The 16,667-nt window shown below is 38.2% G+C and overlaps 1 protein-coding gene across 9 annotated transcripts in view; it reads right to left on the bottom strand.

Moving 5' to 3' along the window:
• Window positions 1-3,425: 3,425 nt before the first annotated feature.
• CABIN1 (calcineurin binding protein 1) overlaps window positions 3,426-16,667 on the bottom strand; it is a 118,653-nt gene continuing 105,411 nt past the window's right edge. For 7 of the 9 annotated variants that reach the window (XM_075769437.1, XM_075769443.1, XM_075769442.1 and 4 more), the window contains 3 exons: window positions 7,386-7,550; window positions 5,344-5,570; window positions 3,426-4,848 (listed from right to left, as the gene is read on the bottom strand). In XM_075769437.1, the coding sequence (XP_075625552.1) occupies window positions 4,705-4,848; window positions 5,344-5,570; window positions 7,386-7,550 (536 nt within the window). In that variant the 3' untranslated portion in view covers window positions 3,426-4,704. Of the gene's footprint in view, window positions 4,849-5,343; window positions 5,571-7,385; window positions 7,551-8,862; window positions 9,028-16,667 lie in introns of those variants that run through there. The other 2 variants (XM_075769444.1, XM_075769445.1) reach the window with 2 other exon arrangements.

The raw sequence follows: 16,667 nt of genomic DNA, 5'->3' as shown, positions 1-16,667 counted from the left end.
CAAAGCGTACATGGGATCATACAGCTCATACAGTACGCCAAGGTTACTCCTAAAACCCTGACACATGCTTCAAAGCTTAGCATTAGTGGATTCCTAGTCATCAGCTAGAAGAAAGGGAAAGATGGCAATTAACTCTCAACACCTACACTGAAGTTCTTCACCTGCAAGAACAAAGCTTCTTCATCCCAGCTTTATATGACTAAGCAAGAGATCACAAAATTTGTGTTTGCTGCTTTTTGTTCTGAGCATCTCGTTTACCCTGCTGCCTTCATCCTTAAAAAATATGAAAAACATCTGCAGGAACAGAAATTAGCTATGCTCAGTGTGTAACACTGTACACACAAGCTATGTACACCATTGATTTTTCACCTTCATTGAAATATCAACACCACGGCCAAAACCAGAGTGTTGGATTCAACAGCGGTGTGATCCCAGCCTGGATGGTAAGGCTTAGTATGTTCTCACCCGGCCCCTCTGTCCCCATTCAGTCCATTTTGTCTCCTAATCAGCTTCGCTGCCATGCCTTCCTCATCTTTTCCTGGTCCCTTTCTCCCTAACCATATGGTGTTTATTTTGGCTGCAAAAGACATTAATTTTGTTATTCATACGGAAATCTCATTCTCATAAAAAAACCACCAAACCCAACAAAACAAAAAACTGTCAAGACACAACAACTGACAAACCCTAGTACATGATAAAATTAAGGAAGATACTCAGTATCTTCCTTGATTCAATATTTTGGTTGCAGAATGAAACATTATTAGCTTTTGAAGAACAGCATTTTTCAGACAGTGGGCAGAAGCCACTAATGACAGCTGTGCTCAACAAAATTAATTCTTAGTAAAACACTAGTCCTTGCCTCCGAGAGATAAATTCTTGGTCTTAACTATACATAGATTATATAATCCTTGTGCCAGGAAATGAAATTGCATTAAACACAGCCAAACCCCAGTTCTATACCACCTTAACAATGGTGATCAGTGACATGCATGTTACCATGTGTAAAAACAATGCCCAGTAATAACAGCACAGAAAGTGTTATCAACTATCCACAAATTACTCTCAACATCTGATTCAAAATATTTTTTTCCATTTGCTTTGGAACAAAAATGTTTTTGCTATTGGCCTGGAAGTCGTAACAGTCTGCCTTTTCAGTAGCCAAAAAGGATTTGCTTTTTTAATCTATTACTGGCAGGAGGAAAAAAGGAAAAAAAACCCAAAACCCATGTGGTAAAAGCAATAAAAGCCTCCTCCTCACCCCACTTGGTCACAGACCTTACCTTTAACTTTACTTGAGGCACCAGACATTCCTGTCCCTATAGCTTCACAGGGAAAAACCAAACCAAAAATAAATACAAAAGCAATATAGTTCAGGAGCTGCCATTTCTTTGTCTGGCACATTAGAAACATACCCAGGAACACCAAGATTTCAGAAGCAATGATTACCCAGTAAATCCTGAAGATAGATGTGTTTACATTTGATATGCAACTCTGAAAGGGGGGAGTTGGTAAATTGGACCTTGCCTATACTCGGATTTCAAGGTATTACAACTGGGATTAGACTGAAATCAAAGAAATTACCTCAAGTAAACTCATAGCTAACTGCACTTTTACCAGAATGCTTTTTTTTCTTCTTTGAAAATTCTACAAAATTATACCACCAGGCTTCAGAAGATGCCATATTAAGTGACTATTACTGTTTGTACAGGATTTGAAGTTCTTGCTCCAAGTAGCTTTAGGGATGGTCCTTCAAACACTGTATGTCAATGCATCCAGTCAGTGATCTTGGCATCGTCACTCCAGAACAGGGCTCCTTGAACTGAAGGACTACATGAACTGTACTTACAGAGATGATTTCACACATACAGAAGAAGAATGGCTCCTTCGGCATACATCAGCAGTAACACGCATTGTGGAAGATGGCCACAGCTGAGCAACACACTAGTCATTAGCAGAAGGGCAAGATTTGAAGGAGGTGGCCTGCGTAGTTCAGTCTCAGCAACTTCTTGAGCTTGAGAAAAAGTCCTTGAGCTACCCGAGAGCATAATAGGAATAAAAGATCATAGATTAAAAAAAAAAAACAACTAACAGGTAACAGTTTTGAATATAGGATAAAACAAGTTGCACAGTTGTGTCATTTGCAGATTAAAAGGAGTTTAGAGCAGATCAGCAAAGTTCAGCACTTTGCTGACACGAACAGTTTCACTTACTGTTCTAGCTTTCCTTAACCAGCAAAAATTTAAATCCTTCTCAAAAAGCAGGACAGAAGTCAAAAGAAACCTCAAGATCAGGTATTTTAGCAAGCTCTGGAGAAAGGGGGAAAAAAAAAAAAGGCAAAATGCTTAATGCCAAGGAATCCTTAATAATAATAAAGGAAAACAACCATTTTCAGTGACCAGATTCAATTAGGAAAATCAAATGCTCTGTCTTCATACATCAAACCCATGCTAGAAGTGCAGACCTAAGAATTTAAATATGATCTTAAAGTTACCCATGCACTTAAGAATATACATTAGCCACAAAGCCTATGTAGTCTGTTCTAGTTGGGTGAAATAGCCCTCTTCAGAACTACATCCTCCAAGTCATGTTCCATTTCTCCTAAGAAGCTAATTTCTTTTTTCCTATGCTATCTGCTAAAAAAATAAAGATCATGCCTGATTACCTAAACCTACCTTAGCCTATTACCAATGGCTATACACTATGCTAGAAACTGTATTTCTAGTAACTTACACCAAATTAAAGAGCAAACAGTGAAAACATATTACTATTGAAAATGCCCATTTGCTTTTACCATTCAGTTACCTCGTATTTTCCACATCAGTTCTACCCAGCTCACCTATCACTTCTAGTCAGTGAAGAAGTTACACAAACAGTTGCTACTATGCCCAAGACAGACATGCTCACTGGCTTATAAATTATTACATTTTGTTCAAAACAAACAACCCAGAATATGAGAATAGACTTGCAATACAAAGTTTGATGCTGTTTCCTTTTACCCACAGTCCATTTACCATTCTTACAGTGAATGAGAGCAATCACTGTAATAGTGGATTAAATGCTAATTTGTACAGCCAAATAGTCTATATGATCCTTTTCATCACCATGTGTTGTCTTCTCCCTTATGTCCTTCATCAGTATTCAAGATACTTGGACAGGTGAAAAAGAATTCAGATCATGTCTCAATGGGGAAGTGAACCCCTGCAGGCAATGTGGCAACACAGGCTGACCCAGGTACTGGGTCACACAAGACCAAACCCATCCAAAGAGCTCTGGCAGTCTTCAAAAAAAAAAAAAAAAAAAAAAAAAAAAAAGAAGAGGCTTCCCCCGCCCCCTTCCTCCACTACCTTCTTATCCAGGAAATAAAAGGAAGGGAGGAGTAGTGCTTTTTCCAGAACCATGGCACCTTGCCCTCTTAGATGAACAGAGACAACAGTACATTTCAACTTTATTAGAAAAAAACAAAAGTTTATACAAAGCTCTGCATTTTACAGAAAACCACCTCCCCCAAAACACAAAGAAATCTGACATTGCAAGCTATACGCATTTTCTTTTCAATATACATACATATATATATGTATATACACACATATATATATGTGTGCGGGTGCACGCATGTGTATATATGGGGTGTGACGTATTTTTTTTGCATGATTTGCATTCATTATTTTACAAAGTTAACATTCAGTAGAATAAAAAAAAAAAAAGGATCTTCGTTACCATTATTTTCTCATATAAATAACTGTTAGCAGTCCCTCTGCAGATAGATAAAAAACACCTTTTTGTGTCATTCTGTAAAAAACAGACATTACTGAAATGGTATTGAAATCTTTCAAGTTTTTTCAATACCACCATAAAAATATCATCTAGCCCCTCCCCCCCCCCCCCCCCAATTCAAAATGCTTGTCCAAGGCATTAGAAGAGAAAGGACTGTAAGACAATTCTGGAAAGATCAGTTCTTTAAGCCAACATTCAGGTAGATAATTTTTGCTGGACCTCATATATTGGTGTGAAATGACCACAAACAGGAGGTCAACCTCTGTCTGCCTGGAAAAGCTGGTTCTTTGCCTACTGTCACGGAATCAAATTCCAACAAAGCCCCCAGCAGTGCCAAGGAGCTGACAGACTCTCAGCTCACCCTTCTCACTCTGCAACAGAGCCACAGACTTTCTTGATGCAATCAAAACCTCAATCAGCTCAGCAAATTTTTCCTACTCTATTCACCTTAAAAGGAGCTTTTGGACTAATCGTGACATGGCTAGACAGACATTAGGGTCTTGAATTATTGGGAGAAAAACTTAACTAGTGGGGAAAATGCAAAACGACAACTAAAAGGAAGAAAATGCTATAGAAAAGAGCTACTGGAGTGACTCCCAAGGCTCTGGTTTGAAGAAGCAGGACCAGCAGAGATGTGAATTGCAGCTTAAAACATCCTTGCATTTACTGAAGTTAAAGGTGACAGCGTGGTCCGAATTAATTAACTGCCTGGTAAAGAATCATTCTTTCTGTCAAGCACCACAATGGGGAGAATGGCAAAGATTTTGAAGGCAATACAAGTGGTAGTGGTCATAACAAAGGTAATGAAAGTGAAGAACACAACGATGCAGATTAAATGGAGAGTAATGCCAACGAAGATGTTTCAACTGCCAGAGATGCTGGCAACAAGAAGAATGGTTATGGTTGGTGTTGATGATGGCCAGAATTCATTCATATGTCCATGTAGTCATCATCTTCATCAGTATCACTTTCCAGTGAGGACTCCTGGCTTGAGGTCTCTAAGATTTCCAAAGCTGGCTGACAAAGGCTCTCCTTCTTTACATTCGCTGCAGACTGAGCAGACAAAATAGCAGACTGATCCCAAAAAGAGAGAGAGAGAATATATTGCTAAATAGTCAGGATAAACCCATGATCACAGGGATAAAAGCCACCTGGTTGCTATTCCTTCACATTCAATAGCTCTCTTACTTCTACAAAAGATACGGCATCCTAATGTGAAACAACATAACATTTACCAGTAGGCTTCCCCACAGTTAATATTCTGGTAGCTTCCACCTAAGAATTGCAATGGCTGCACTAACTTCCTCACCCATTCTTGTAATTCTTTCCATTTCCCTCAGAAAAGGGTTAAGACTAGGATAGCTATGATTTCACCCATGGTCAGTATTTCACCAGTCCTTTAAAACTGGCTCCTGCTGATAACAGCTAGCATCTTTCTTCAACTACTTATTCTATCTCTGGTTATGAACTGGGGACAAGAATTGCTGCTTCTTTCATACAAATATTTTATTGAGGGGAGAATTAAGATAAAAACAATAATCTAAAAAAATACTGTTTCCTTTTTATTACCTTTAATTTTTGCTTGGTCTCTTCTGAAATGCTGCCCTTTGGAGAAAGGAGGGTGGGAGTGGGTGGAGTGACAGTGATCTCAGGTGGAAATTTGGTAACAGATGAAGGTATGAAAAGCTTTGGCATGTTGGGCAGAATGCGACTTTTTACTCGGGTGCCATCTGTCTTGTTCTGCTGACTTCCCAAAGTCTGTGAACTGGAGCTGAGTTCAGGCTTGGAACTGGAGGCTAAACAGAAAATAGTACGAAAAAACATGTTAGGAAGCTATCTAGGATTTCAGATGTCAAAGAGGAGGGAACAGTTCGATGTCAGACATATGGCTGGCTACAAAGGCCTTTCTTCAAGCCTTGCTTTAATTAAGGCTCAGAAACAGAGAAGAAAGTGCCTCAAGATTCTGTAATGACAACTGGAAACCAGTAATTTTAAAAAAATCTTACCGGACAGCACAAACTCAGTCTGATCAAGCATGACAAATGGCAGTGTAGCACTGACCCATCTACATCTAGTTAGAACAGTACTACAAACACTGTCTTCCCACTTGTTCTTTCAGATGGAATCGTCTTATCTTTGCATTATCTAACTGCCTCTCCATTCTGTAATGCAATAAATAAAGCTACTTAGCTTTATTTATGAGTCTTAATTTCCTCCACCATAGCGTTTCCTCTTTAATTACTGAGATAACTCTTCAACAATTTAAGAAAAATATACAGTAACACCCATCAAAACTTCCTCATTACTCTCTTCAAACCTTGTCATAAACCCCTCCTTGTACTCTCTTCAAACCTTGTCATAAACCCCTCCCTTGGTGTGCTCATGCCACTGTCTGTCACACTAGTTCGCATCATTTCTACATACTTCCCAAGCCTGTGGTCTTTACAGTGCAAACTTGCTCAGACAGGGCTCACCTCATGAAGTAACGAGGGACCTGGCCCTTCCTTAGGCACTATCACAATACAAAGTAATATATATGCAACAATAACCAGTAGAAGACAATGCTTTCACATTAAAAGCAGAATTTGTTAAAAGAGATTTCTTGCTAATAATTCTGGAGTCAAAAATATTTTTTTTTAGAGTTATATGAATGAAAACACCAGAGTCTATTTCAGACTGATAATAATGACAGGTGTTCATATAAATTTTTTCAGATTCAGTCTTGTCAAATCCATCTCTTGCAGATTTTTGGAACTGACATGGCCATTTAAACACAGCGAAACAAAATGCCAGCTTCCTGATGCTATCCTGAAAAACCATCAGCAGTAGAACTAACTACTAAGGGATGTAAAATTGAACTGTATGTTCTCAACTGTACATAAGAATATAAGAACTGCCACAGCAGATAAGACATGGCTTACCAGCAAGGTCAGTGACCCATATCCATGGCCAGTCAGTCATTTCAGAGTAGAGTACCAGAAATGTTGCAGTAATCAGACACAGGAAAATCTGCCTCTCACAAAACAATATACTGCAAACATGAATATCGAGATTATGCCTGCCTGAAATACTAATTTTTACATTTTTTTTCAATTAAAACACCAACACCTACTTCTCTTGGGAAAGGGGCAGAGAAGGTATAGAAATCATTAACTGCTAAAATGCTGGGTTTTATATTTACTTAAACCGAGTGAGTCAGGTTTGTGAAAAACCATTTCCTTCTGCTAAATATTCCAACAGTGTACTCCAAAGTATTGTCAAATTGCCCTGTGTAAGATTTCAATTAAAAGAAAAATTCTACTTCAAAGGATGCACCAACTATGTATCATGATAGCCTGGTACTGGGAGGATTTTTATTTGGCTTTGCTGCCGTGGTATTTAGCATGTGAGTCATGCACCAAAACCAAAAACCATTAAGGGACAACAAGGCACGTTCCCAGGGAGCTGGGACATTGCCAGGAATGCCTCTAAACTCTGGAATACTTGACTGCAAGGCAGGCAGAGAAACTGAGGAATATGCATCACAACTATCCCAACCGATCAATCCCTACAGACTGATCCACAGCTAACCACTCATTTTCAGAATTCTTTGAAGCGTAGAAAGCTCCTACCTTGGGTACAAACATGTCCTGAATTTGTGCTGGTCACCGATTCCACTTGCCAGCAAACAGGCTCTGGTGATGGTGCAACAGTAGCCATTTTCATCTGCTGACAAAGCCGTGACTCCTGTTGCTGAAATTCAAGCCCCTCCAAAGGCACTTCAAGCTCTTCTTCCTCTTTATTAACGAAATATAATTCACAGATTAAGAGACATTCTGATCTCTCTCCTAAGCCTCAATCCTTTCACTGTTTAACCAACTAGTAGAGATTGTTTTTAACCCTTGCTCTATTTCTAAACCGTAACATGACTGAGTGAAATTAAATATTGGCAAGCTAAGATAGCAATACCAACTTTTTCATACTTGGTGTCATCAATTCAAACTCTTAAAAAACGCAAATGTCATTTAAAAAGTGAAAGAAAAAATCTGTATGACATTTTGTTATCCCTGCACATCTGCAAGAAAAACACGTGCAACATCACCTTTAATGATGAGGCCCCTGTGATCGATGGGTCCCTCTCTGATCTGCAACCACAGGTACATGCTACACTGAAGTGCAGCTTACTGCTAAGTAAGATTAATTACTGTGAACATCCAGTAACAGGGATAAATCTGTTTATTATGAAACTAATATCAGGTTATACTAAATGCCCACTTTTCACTGATGTGTCCACTGTACCTGTATAAATACATTACTCTAAAATTCCCACCTTCTGCTATTCCAGAACTTGGGATGCTTGTAACTCAGAATCTGTGAATGTGTGTGTACAATCTCTTTATTACCAGCCGTATCTGCTTTTAAATTAATGCCCTGTAAAACCAGTTTTCTTACACACTGGGCTGCATATTGTACATAACAGGAGTAATTTTCACTGAACTACTGAGAGCTACTGGTGCCCTTTCTGGGAAGGGCAGACTGAAACAGCAGCTAGCCTTTCCAGACTATGGACATACGAACAAGCTCTTGTTCTCTGATAAAAATGAAGATATCCTTCAAAAACAAAGGGCTGTCTAGTCTAATTTGAATCATCTTCTATTTACACAGGCTAAGGTGTGCCCAGGCAGCTATCACAACCAGCAGATGCAATGTCTATTCGCAGTCTAACTTGCTCTAAGATTCTTTATATGTCCATGCTCTAAATTAATTTACAATTTTGACAGTATGATGTCTTAAAAAGGAATATATATTTCAACTTTTCCTCATTGGAAAAATACTCCCACCCCCTCAAGTGTTGAAAACGCTTCTCCATCTTCATCAGTGTAGATAAGAACTTGGAATTTACCATGGTAATATTCTCCTGTACGAGAGCTCCCCTTGCAGAAAATGCTTGAGACAACATTAGAGCTTAACAGCTTGGTAAAAGTCAGATCAATGCAGTTTGAAAGATGCGACTTTTTTAATGAATTAGATTTTCTAGGGTTCTTCAATAATTTGTACAAAAAAAGGCTTACCAAAGCAGGCTGTAAGTTCTTTCATCCACTAATTTTCATTGGTAAAGAAAAGAACCCATCATCTAAACTTCTAGCTGATAGCCAATATAAGCCTTAGGATAAATGAGTTTGCTTGTAGAAAATTCTCCAATAGTTCCCAAAAAGGAAAGGTCACACTACAGCACAAATCACAGGCAGCTTCTGTTCTGTGATGTTCCACTCACTATCAAGCACAAAATGGAAAGGTCTAATGCAGAAGAATGTAGTTCTCATTCTCAGCACTCTCTTGCACATTTCTCTATGGATACTTCAAAATACAGCATTGGAAGTAGGAAAATAATAGTTGCAGCTATACATATATTGTATTAATAGACCAAATCAGCTAAAAACAACACAGAAAGAAGTACTTAAACTACAGGAATCTTGACTAGGAAGGTCATAATTCATTGTTTCCCTGTTTAAGCAGCAGAGGATAGCTGAAGCATCATTTTGTGTATGTGCTTGCTCTTTATACCAGATACACATATGATTTAACCACATACTGACAATGTACAGGAGACTGTACAAAGAAGGATCAGCCCTAACGTGGCCTGAAGCCAATATACACACATCCCAGTACACTGCTAGTGTCTGACGATAAGCTCTACTCGGAACCCGGAAGACTCACACACTGAAATAGCTACAAGACACTTCATCAAAAGATAGAAAGAAACATTGCATCAACATTTGAAGAAAAGCAAGATGAAAACAATGATTTCAGAAGACTACCTTACAAGACAACTAAGAAATCAACTCCTTTTTAACTTACTCCAACACTCCAAACTCACAGTCTTAAGTACCTAGGGTAAGTACTAACTGAACCTTTCTTATCCACTTATTCACCAAGAATACAAAACCAGTAATTAATTTAGCAGATAAAATTGTATACACAAATAAACTGCAAATCCTACAGCCTCAACTATACTGCTAACTGAGAACAGTTTTGCATGTACTCAATTGCTAAATTACATTAGGGACTTATTAGTTCACCATTCAGAATAAAAGCTCTATTTTCCATTATTGTTTAATGACAAAACTCTATGTCTTATGCTCATTATAATCTTTGTTTAATTATAAGAGGTATCATTGCTTAAGCTGATTTGCTGTGCTTTATTGTAACTAAATTATGACAAAAGCTCTTTTGAGCAGCCTGTTTCTAGGAAGATGCTACAAGACCCCTATCAGTCTATGTTCTTCACTGAGCAATCAGCATACTCATAAGCATCTCCATCTTCTGTATCATATTTGGTTTTAGTAGCTTCAAAGATCCAGTTTTAGAGTGTAGTAAAATTACATTTAATTTGAATAAAATGACGTGTCAGCCCTTTTTCATGTAGAAGTGAATGGAAATGAAAGGACAGGAGCCTGGCACACTAAGTGTGTATTTCTATCAATGCACTTCGGGAAACAACACTTATTAATATTCTATTAGGCTGCGTCTTTCAGTACATGAGAAATCAAGAATCACTGTCTGTTAATCAATCCCTTGCTGTCAGAGTTGTTAAATGCACAGTGACTGAATTCAATCCCCTGATTGGGTCATACACTTTATTCTTTTAGGACTGTGTAATTTTTTAATTTTTTTAATAGTCACTTGAGCAGCATTATTTCTAAATTAAAAATCAAGTTAATGAACAAAGTATTTTTTTAAATTCTTGAAAATGGCAAGAATTAGTTGTTTCAGGTGTATATATCATAATTTATACTATACTTTAATACAGTGCACAGATATTTATTATATCTTTTTTCATTACAGACAAAAAGGGCAAAAGAGAGAAGGATAATCAAGAAGCAACACACAATCAGATCTCTATTATTTATCTAAAACAGATTTCTGAAGAGAATATCTTGATATTTGTCTTGTGGAAAAGGTTGTTATAGCCCTGAACATAATGTCCTAGTTTTTCTAATAAAAACTTTCCCCAGGGAGGTAAAGACTCCACTAACTCATGAGCCACAACATCCTGCACCAGTGCAAGAGCACAAGAATATAAGTACAGCACATTCTGAAGGTGTTCAGTAGCTCAGATTTATTATCAGTTAACAAATGTTTTGGTAATAGCCAGTACTTGTACTGTTCTGGCAGGTTTTCAAACATTAGCTCTACAAACACAGTTTAAAATAAAATCAGTTTCTGAAGATGTAATATGCAACAGTCACTTGTCTCCAGGCTGAAGACGGGACAGGTACTGTACTCTGGAGATCCGTTTAGCACTCTCACAACACAACACACAAAAATGAAACACATAAGAAAAACCCACAGATTTGCAATGCATATTACATTGAAAAGTTCATCTCCAATTGAGCTGAATTACAAGCATTTTTTTTTTAGCCTTCCCTTTCCCAACAACTGCCTAAATACATATAAAAATAGCATACACATAGAAAGAGGGACATCATACCTTTCAACATCTCCCTGCTTTAGCGAGGAAGAAACAAGCTGAAAACAATTCAATGCAACAACCTACTCCAGCTTTCCTCTCCAACCTCTTTCCACTTGTTGCCAGGGTAACCAGTGTTTGCAGATGCCTATAGCGGGCGCCTGGGTTCATGACTTCATCACAGTTAATATTCTCTCTCTCGGTCTCTCTTTATAGAGGGAATATGCTATATACATATATCCACACACTATAAACATATAGATTATACAACTCCTGCAACCATTTTTATACTGAGACAATTTACTTTGCTATTCTGATGTGTAGAAAATGAAAAATAACACCATCAAAAGCATTCTCTTGCCAATTTGCAGATGCAGAGAAAGTTTAAAAGCAATAGTACTGTAACCAGTAAACAGCTGCTCTGGTCTCTCTGCACTGTACGATTAATCATATGATTTCATCATGCTGTCAGGTATAAAAGACATTAACATTACAGTGTTATAAAACATTTAATGTGGAATTTCAAAAAATCCTTTAGTCATGCACTAAACCTATTAAATGACAAGCCCAGAAAGTGTGACTAGCACTTGGAAAAAATGTTTTCCAGTTTCTGATGGAAGCAGTTTGAAATATTATAGCATAGGTATGTTAAAGGATACAAGCAACTTACAGTGTATGCACAAAACATCATTTCATTATAGGAAAAAGGAAGGAGTTGAGCTTTGAACTCAGGACACAATACTAACATGACTTCAAAAGTGAATGCTTGGAGAAATGAAGAGACAACAGCTTCAAGTGCCTAAACAAAGCACTTCCACCGCTTCCCTTCATCCCTCTGCAAAACACCTTCCCCAGCAGTTCTGTGTGTCAAGACAAAAACCTTAAAATACATTACTACGATTTAGCAAATCTGTACTACCTTGTCTTCCAACCACTTCAAAAGAGTAAGGACTGAATTCTGTGTGCCTACAGACGCCAGGAAATACTTAATTTTACTAGTCTCAGTAACAATTGGTTTATTTGTATTTTAATGGCTACTGACAGTACATGCAAATTGTTCACAGAACTGACTGTTACTTATTTACCATATGAGGTAGATTTTATTATTACAAATTTTTTTCATGGTGATGGAAACGGGTCTGATCCTTTGCTCCCTGACACAGTGGAGTAAATACCTTATCACATTTCCAAAGAACAGCGCTAATGTAAAAACAATTATTTTTCTGTATTCCATCTGCCTCACCCTCCGGAGCGCTGGGAATTAATACAGCTTTTTTCCCTGTACAGCAGTTGCAAAGGCCATGGAAAGCTTGAATTTGAAGGAGCTCAGAGTTTCCTCATACAGTGTGCTACTAAGTCAACGGAAATACCGCACTGGAACACAGGTTGGTTCAGCTGAACACAGTTTGATAAGGATGCTGGCCTATAGAAATAATGGGGGCATTAGCCCTCAAATTGTATCTGCCATGAGGTAGATGTATCTGCTGGTGTACCACAGCAGGCAGCGAGACTATCTAGTTCATCGTGAGATGCGGTAGGTATACTCAGTACCCTTTCCTTACACATTTTCTTTCTCTAAACTCATTCCAAATATCCTGCTATGAAATTTATTTCTAAAAAAACACTACCAAAGTCATAGCTGTAGAAATAAGTATTTGACTTGAAATGCCAAATTCAGGAAATTACATTCAAAGCTGACACACAAAGCCACGTGTTAAAAATTAAGCGTCAGAGTAATTTTGGAGGCGAAAAGCTGCAGAACACAAGATCTACTGCACCCTGAAATGAAAGAAATTCAAGCAGTCTGGTGAACAGAAGTTCGCACTGTAATAACATGGCATACTGCTATATTTATCGCTAGGGTCCTGAACAGAGAACCTACTGTACGATTACATGAGACATACCCTAAACTTCTTCCTAATGCTGAGGTCAGCTGTCACAGAACAACATTAATGCAAGTAGAACGTAAAACAGGTGGCTGCTCTGAAAGTCCTTCCTGGAAATAGTCCCTGGCCCGTACTAATTCCCAAGCTACCAGGTCCCTGTAACAGCCACACTGGGGCCAGTCTATCGGCAGAAACAGTGGCATTCCCGTGTCCAAAAACGTTTCCTGCCACTACCAAGTTTCCTAGAGGTGCAGAAATCCGGCATGCATGCTGGTAAAGAAAAGCCCTGAAGTTCAATACTAAGTTTCCCTCTTTTTAAAACAAAACTTCAATTAAAAAAAAAAAGTATGCGTCTAGATCAAAAATACAACAGTTTGATACTGAACTACATGAACTTTCAAATGGCATGATAAAATACAGCTAATTGATATTTGTGTTTTAATATCTGACTCAGCAAGCACAGCATTTGTGAGCATCACATAGTAGCACTTGTGGATAGTAACAGTCACTCATTTGTGGTCTACTGCTTCTGAATTTTATGTACTAGTTATGTAATGAAAGGCACAAGACCTTTCCTTCTGTGTCAGTATTTCATCCTTCTCTGGCCCGACAGCCAGCTAAGCAAAATGCAAATTAGCAAAAGCGGCCATTCAAATTAACTATGCCCCACAATTTTCCAAGAACTTTGTAAATAACATAATACCTGTGCAGTAGGCTTACAACTAGATCTCTCCTCAGTCTTCATTTGCCCAGGAATGTATGTAAATTTTATGCTGCTGGCAGTAATCTAAAACTAGTGAAACTGAAACGTATTGTAACTATATAGCATCATTACCATCCTCTTTCACAAAAGGTCTCCAGAAAACGTGTTCCATTAGTGTAGGATATCCCATAGGCCAGTGACTCCCCGGGATTTTCAGGGGATCTAAGGGTGCACAGGGCTAGAGAGCCTCTTGGACCACAAACCTGCCCAGCCTGCACTAAATCCCCAGCTACATACCATCACCTCACAGGCCACAGCTGGGAAGCTGCCATTCCTGTCTGATTTGTTCTTACTGATCTAATATGGGTATATAAAAACAATGACAGGTTTAATTGCAAAGGATTTTCTGCACAGCATTGGATTGAATAAATAAAACTTCAGAAATTTGAAGGGTAAAGATCGGAAATAGACATTAAGTGTACTGAAAAACTCTTTTGGAATGAATTTGTTGCGATAGCAAAGCAAATCAGCGTACTTCTAAAGGGAAGAGGAACAGACACGACTGACTAGTACTGTCTGAGCACTAGGCAAAAAGGAATTAAGAAGTCATTCACAAACAGGAAGCCCCCTGCTGACATTCAGCAGTGAAGTTGTTTTCAGAGTGCACCCATTGTGAAAAATAAAAAGCTTCATGAAAAGCAAGGATCAGACAAGGGGAAGTGAGAATACTGATGCCAAGGAGGCTGATGCAGCAAGAGATCAGAGAGAGCAAATGCAGAGCTGAAGGCAGCTATTGGTTTCTATTAGTGACTGCACAGTCGCTAACGGGTGGACAGGAGCTTCTACTATACGATGGTACAAAAGGCGTGGGGTTACAAGTATTTAAAGAGTTTTTAAAGCCTTGGAGGAATTCAGCCTTGGCAACTGAGGAAGACAGCTGCTGAAAACCAGGATAAGTCAACATGGGAAATGAAGGAGAAAGTAATGAAAGTTGCATACAAGTGACACAAGAAAACAGAGCAGAAGAACACGTGCATTTAAGAAAGAACCCTCATGTCAGGTAATTGCAATATGAAGATGGCTCACATGAGGCCACACATCCTTGGCCAGCCTAACCTCTTCAGCTTTTTTTTGAGCCATCTGTTGAGAACAGCTCTGCATTCTAAAGCACAATTTTGAATTCAGTAGAAAAAAACAAGGTGAGACACTGATTGCAATTAAGAGGGTTGTATGTTACTACTTCCAGTCATTTAAAAAGTACCTGAAAGTTTGAATTGAAATCCATAGTTAAAATAAGGCATGGCCAACAGGGCCAAATACATTAGGCATTTTGTGTAAGCAGAAAGTTTTCAGTACACTGAATTACAGGCTCTTAAAATTCGTGTTTTGTCTTTAGAAATTTATGACAAGCAAACTCAGAAGACGCTGAGATCAGTATGTCGCTAAACTCAACTAAAGATGACAACCTCCAACCTCCATTATTTCACTCAGATAGAAACAGGGATTGTGGATGTCTACTGATGTCTGGATATCTAGAAACTGTGAGGAATCAAGGTGAACCCTTGTGCCATGCACCGTTTTAATACAAAGACAGATGCTGTCAATGCAAAATTATAGAGTTGACATTCTTTGCAGAATTTCCCTCTCCCTTACATAAATTGCTTCGGTCTTTGAGAACTCAGTATCAACCTAAGGTCATGTATCAGTTGTTAAAATAAACTAAGCTGCAGACTTCTGAGAGAATATGCTCTTTACACCTAAAAGTACTCTTATGATTGATGCCCAGCTAAAAGCCTACAGGATGAACTGCCATATTACAACATCATTACTGAATTCTTAAGACTTACCACTTCAAATGCCTCTTTATTTTCAACATCTGTCTTTTAGGGAGTCTGCTGCTGCCTACACACACTTAAACAATTTAACTTTATTGCTCACTATTACAATAGTGCTACTTACCTTTCCACGCAACTGTCCTTCCTTGCATTTATTTTTTGTGCTTCTGAAACTCTAAAAGTTCTACAGCTTGAAATACATTCACACCTCAACTTGCCCTGTTGTGCCTAGATAACAAACATCTGAAATTATAGAGGGATATTAACATGGTTCATGGAGTGCAACTTCCCTGCACAATACAGAAAGAATTGTCTTCTTTTACTCTGAATTTCAAAATTTGGACAGCTATATCATGACCTTGCTGTTATACTGAAATGCTTAGGCCTTAAATGGACAAAAATTTAATGGGGAAGAAGTGTTACTCTTCTATTCTGATTTTATATTCCAATTTGGTAAACAGCTGTCTTTAAGCAAAACATGTAACTTTAAACAACTCCAAGTATAAAAACCTTCTCCCGGTATCAAAACTCAGATGTGAATGTTTTCCTGTTCATTCCTTATAAGAATCATTATTAGAATAAGGACAGCAAAGAAGAAGAAAATGTGAAGATTTTTCAGCAATTTAGAACAGTATCATATGGGAACAGTGTGACAGGGTGGAGAGGTTTTATCTTAATTGTCCTATTTATTTTTCCCACAGAAAACTTTAGGCAGAGCCACAAAGGCTAATAGTCCCACATACATTTATGCCTAAATGTCGGAAGCTCTTGTGCTGAGACTACCACTACCATACTTTGCTGCTGGACTTCATCACACTGTATTCTGTACCAGTTAGCCATGTACTAGACAAAAATCTCACTAAAATATTTACCTAAGAAATGAGCGGCAGAGCATCAATATTGCTTGGAAAGCCATTCCTTTTTCTGGGTGAAGTCACAGAAAAAGATAGCAGCTAATACTCTCTGATGTGGAATGCTTTCACATGAACAAACAAATACAGGTGGAGGTGACAAGAGAC

This window comes from Balearica regulorum, chromosome 17 (genome assembly GCF_011004875.1).
Source record: "Balearica regulorum gibbericeps isolate bBalReg1 chromosome 17, bBalReg1.pri, whole genome shotgun sequence".
NCBI lineage: Eukaryota > Metazoa > Chordata > Aves > Gruiformes > Gruidae > Balearica > Balearica regulorum.
Note: the sequence above shows the minus strand (reverse complement) of the source record. Positions and strands in the feature narration are given on the sequence as shown.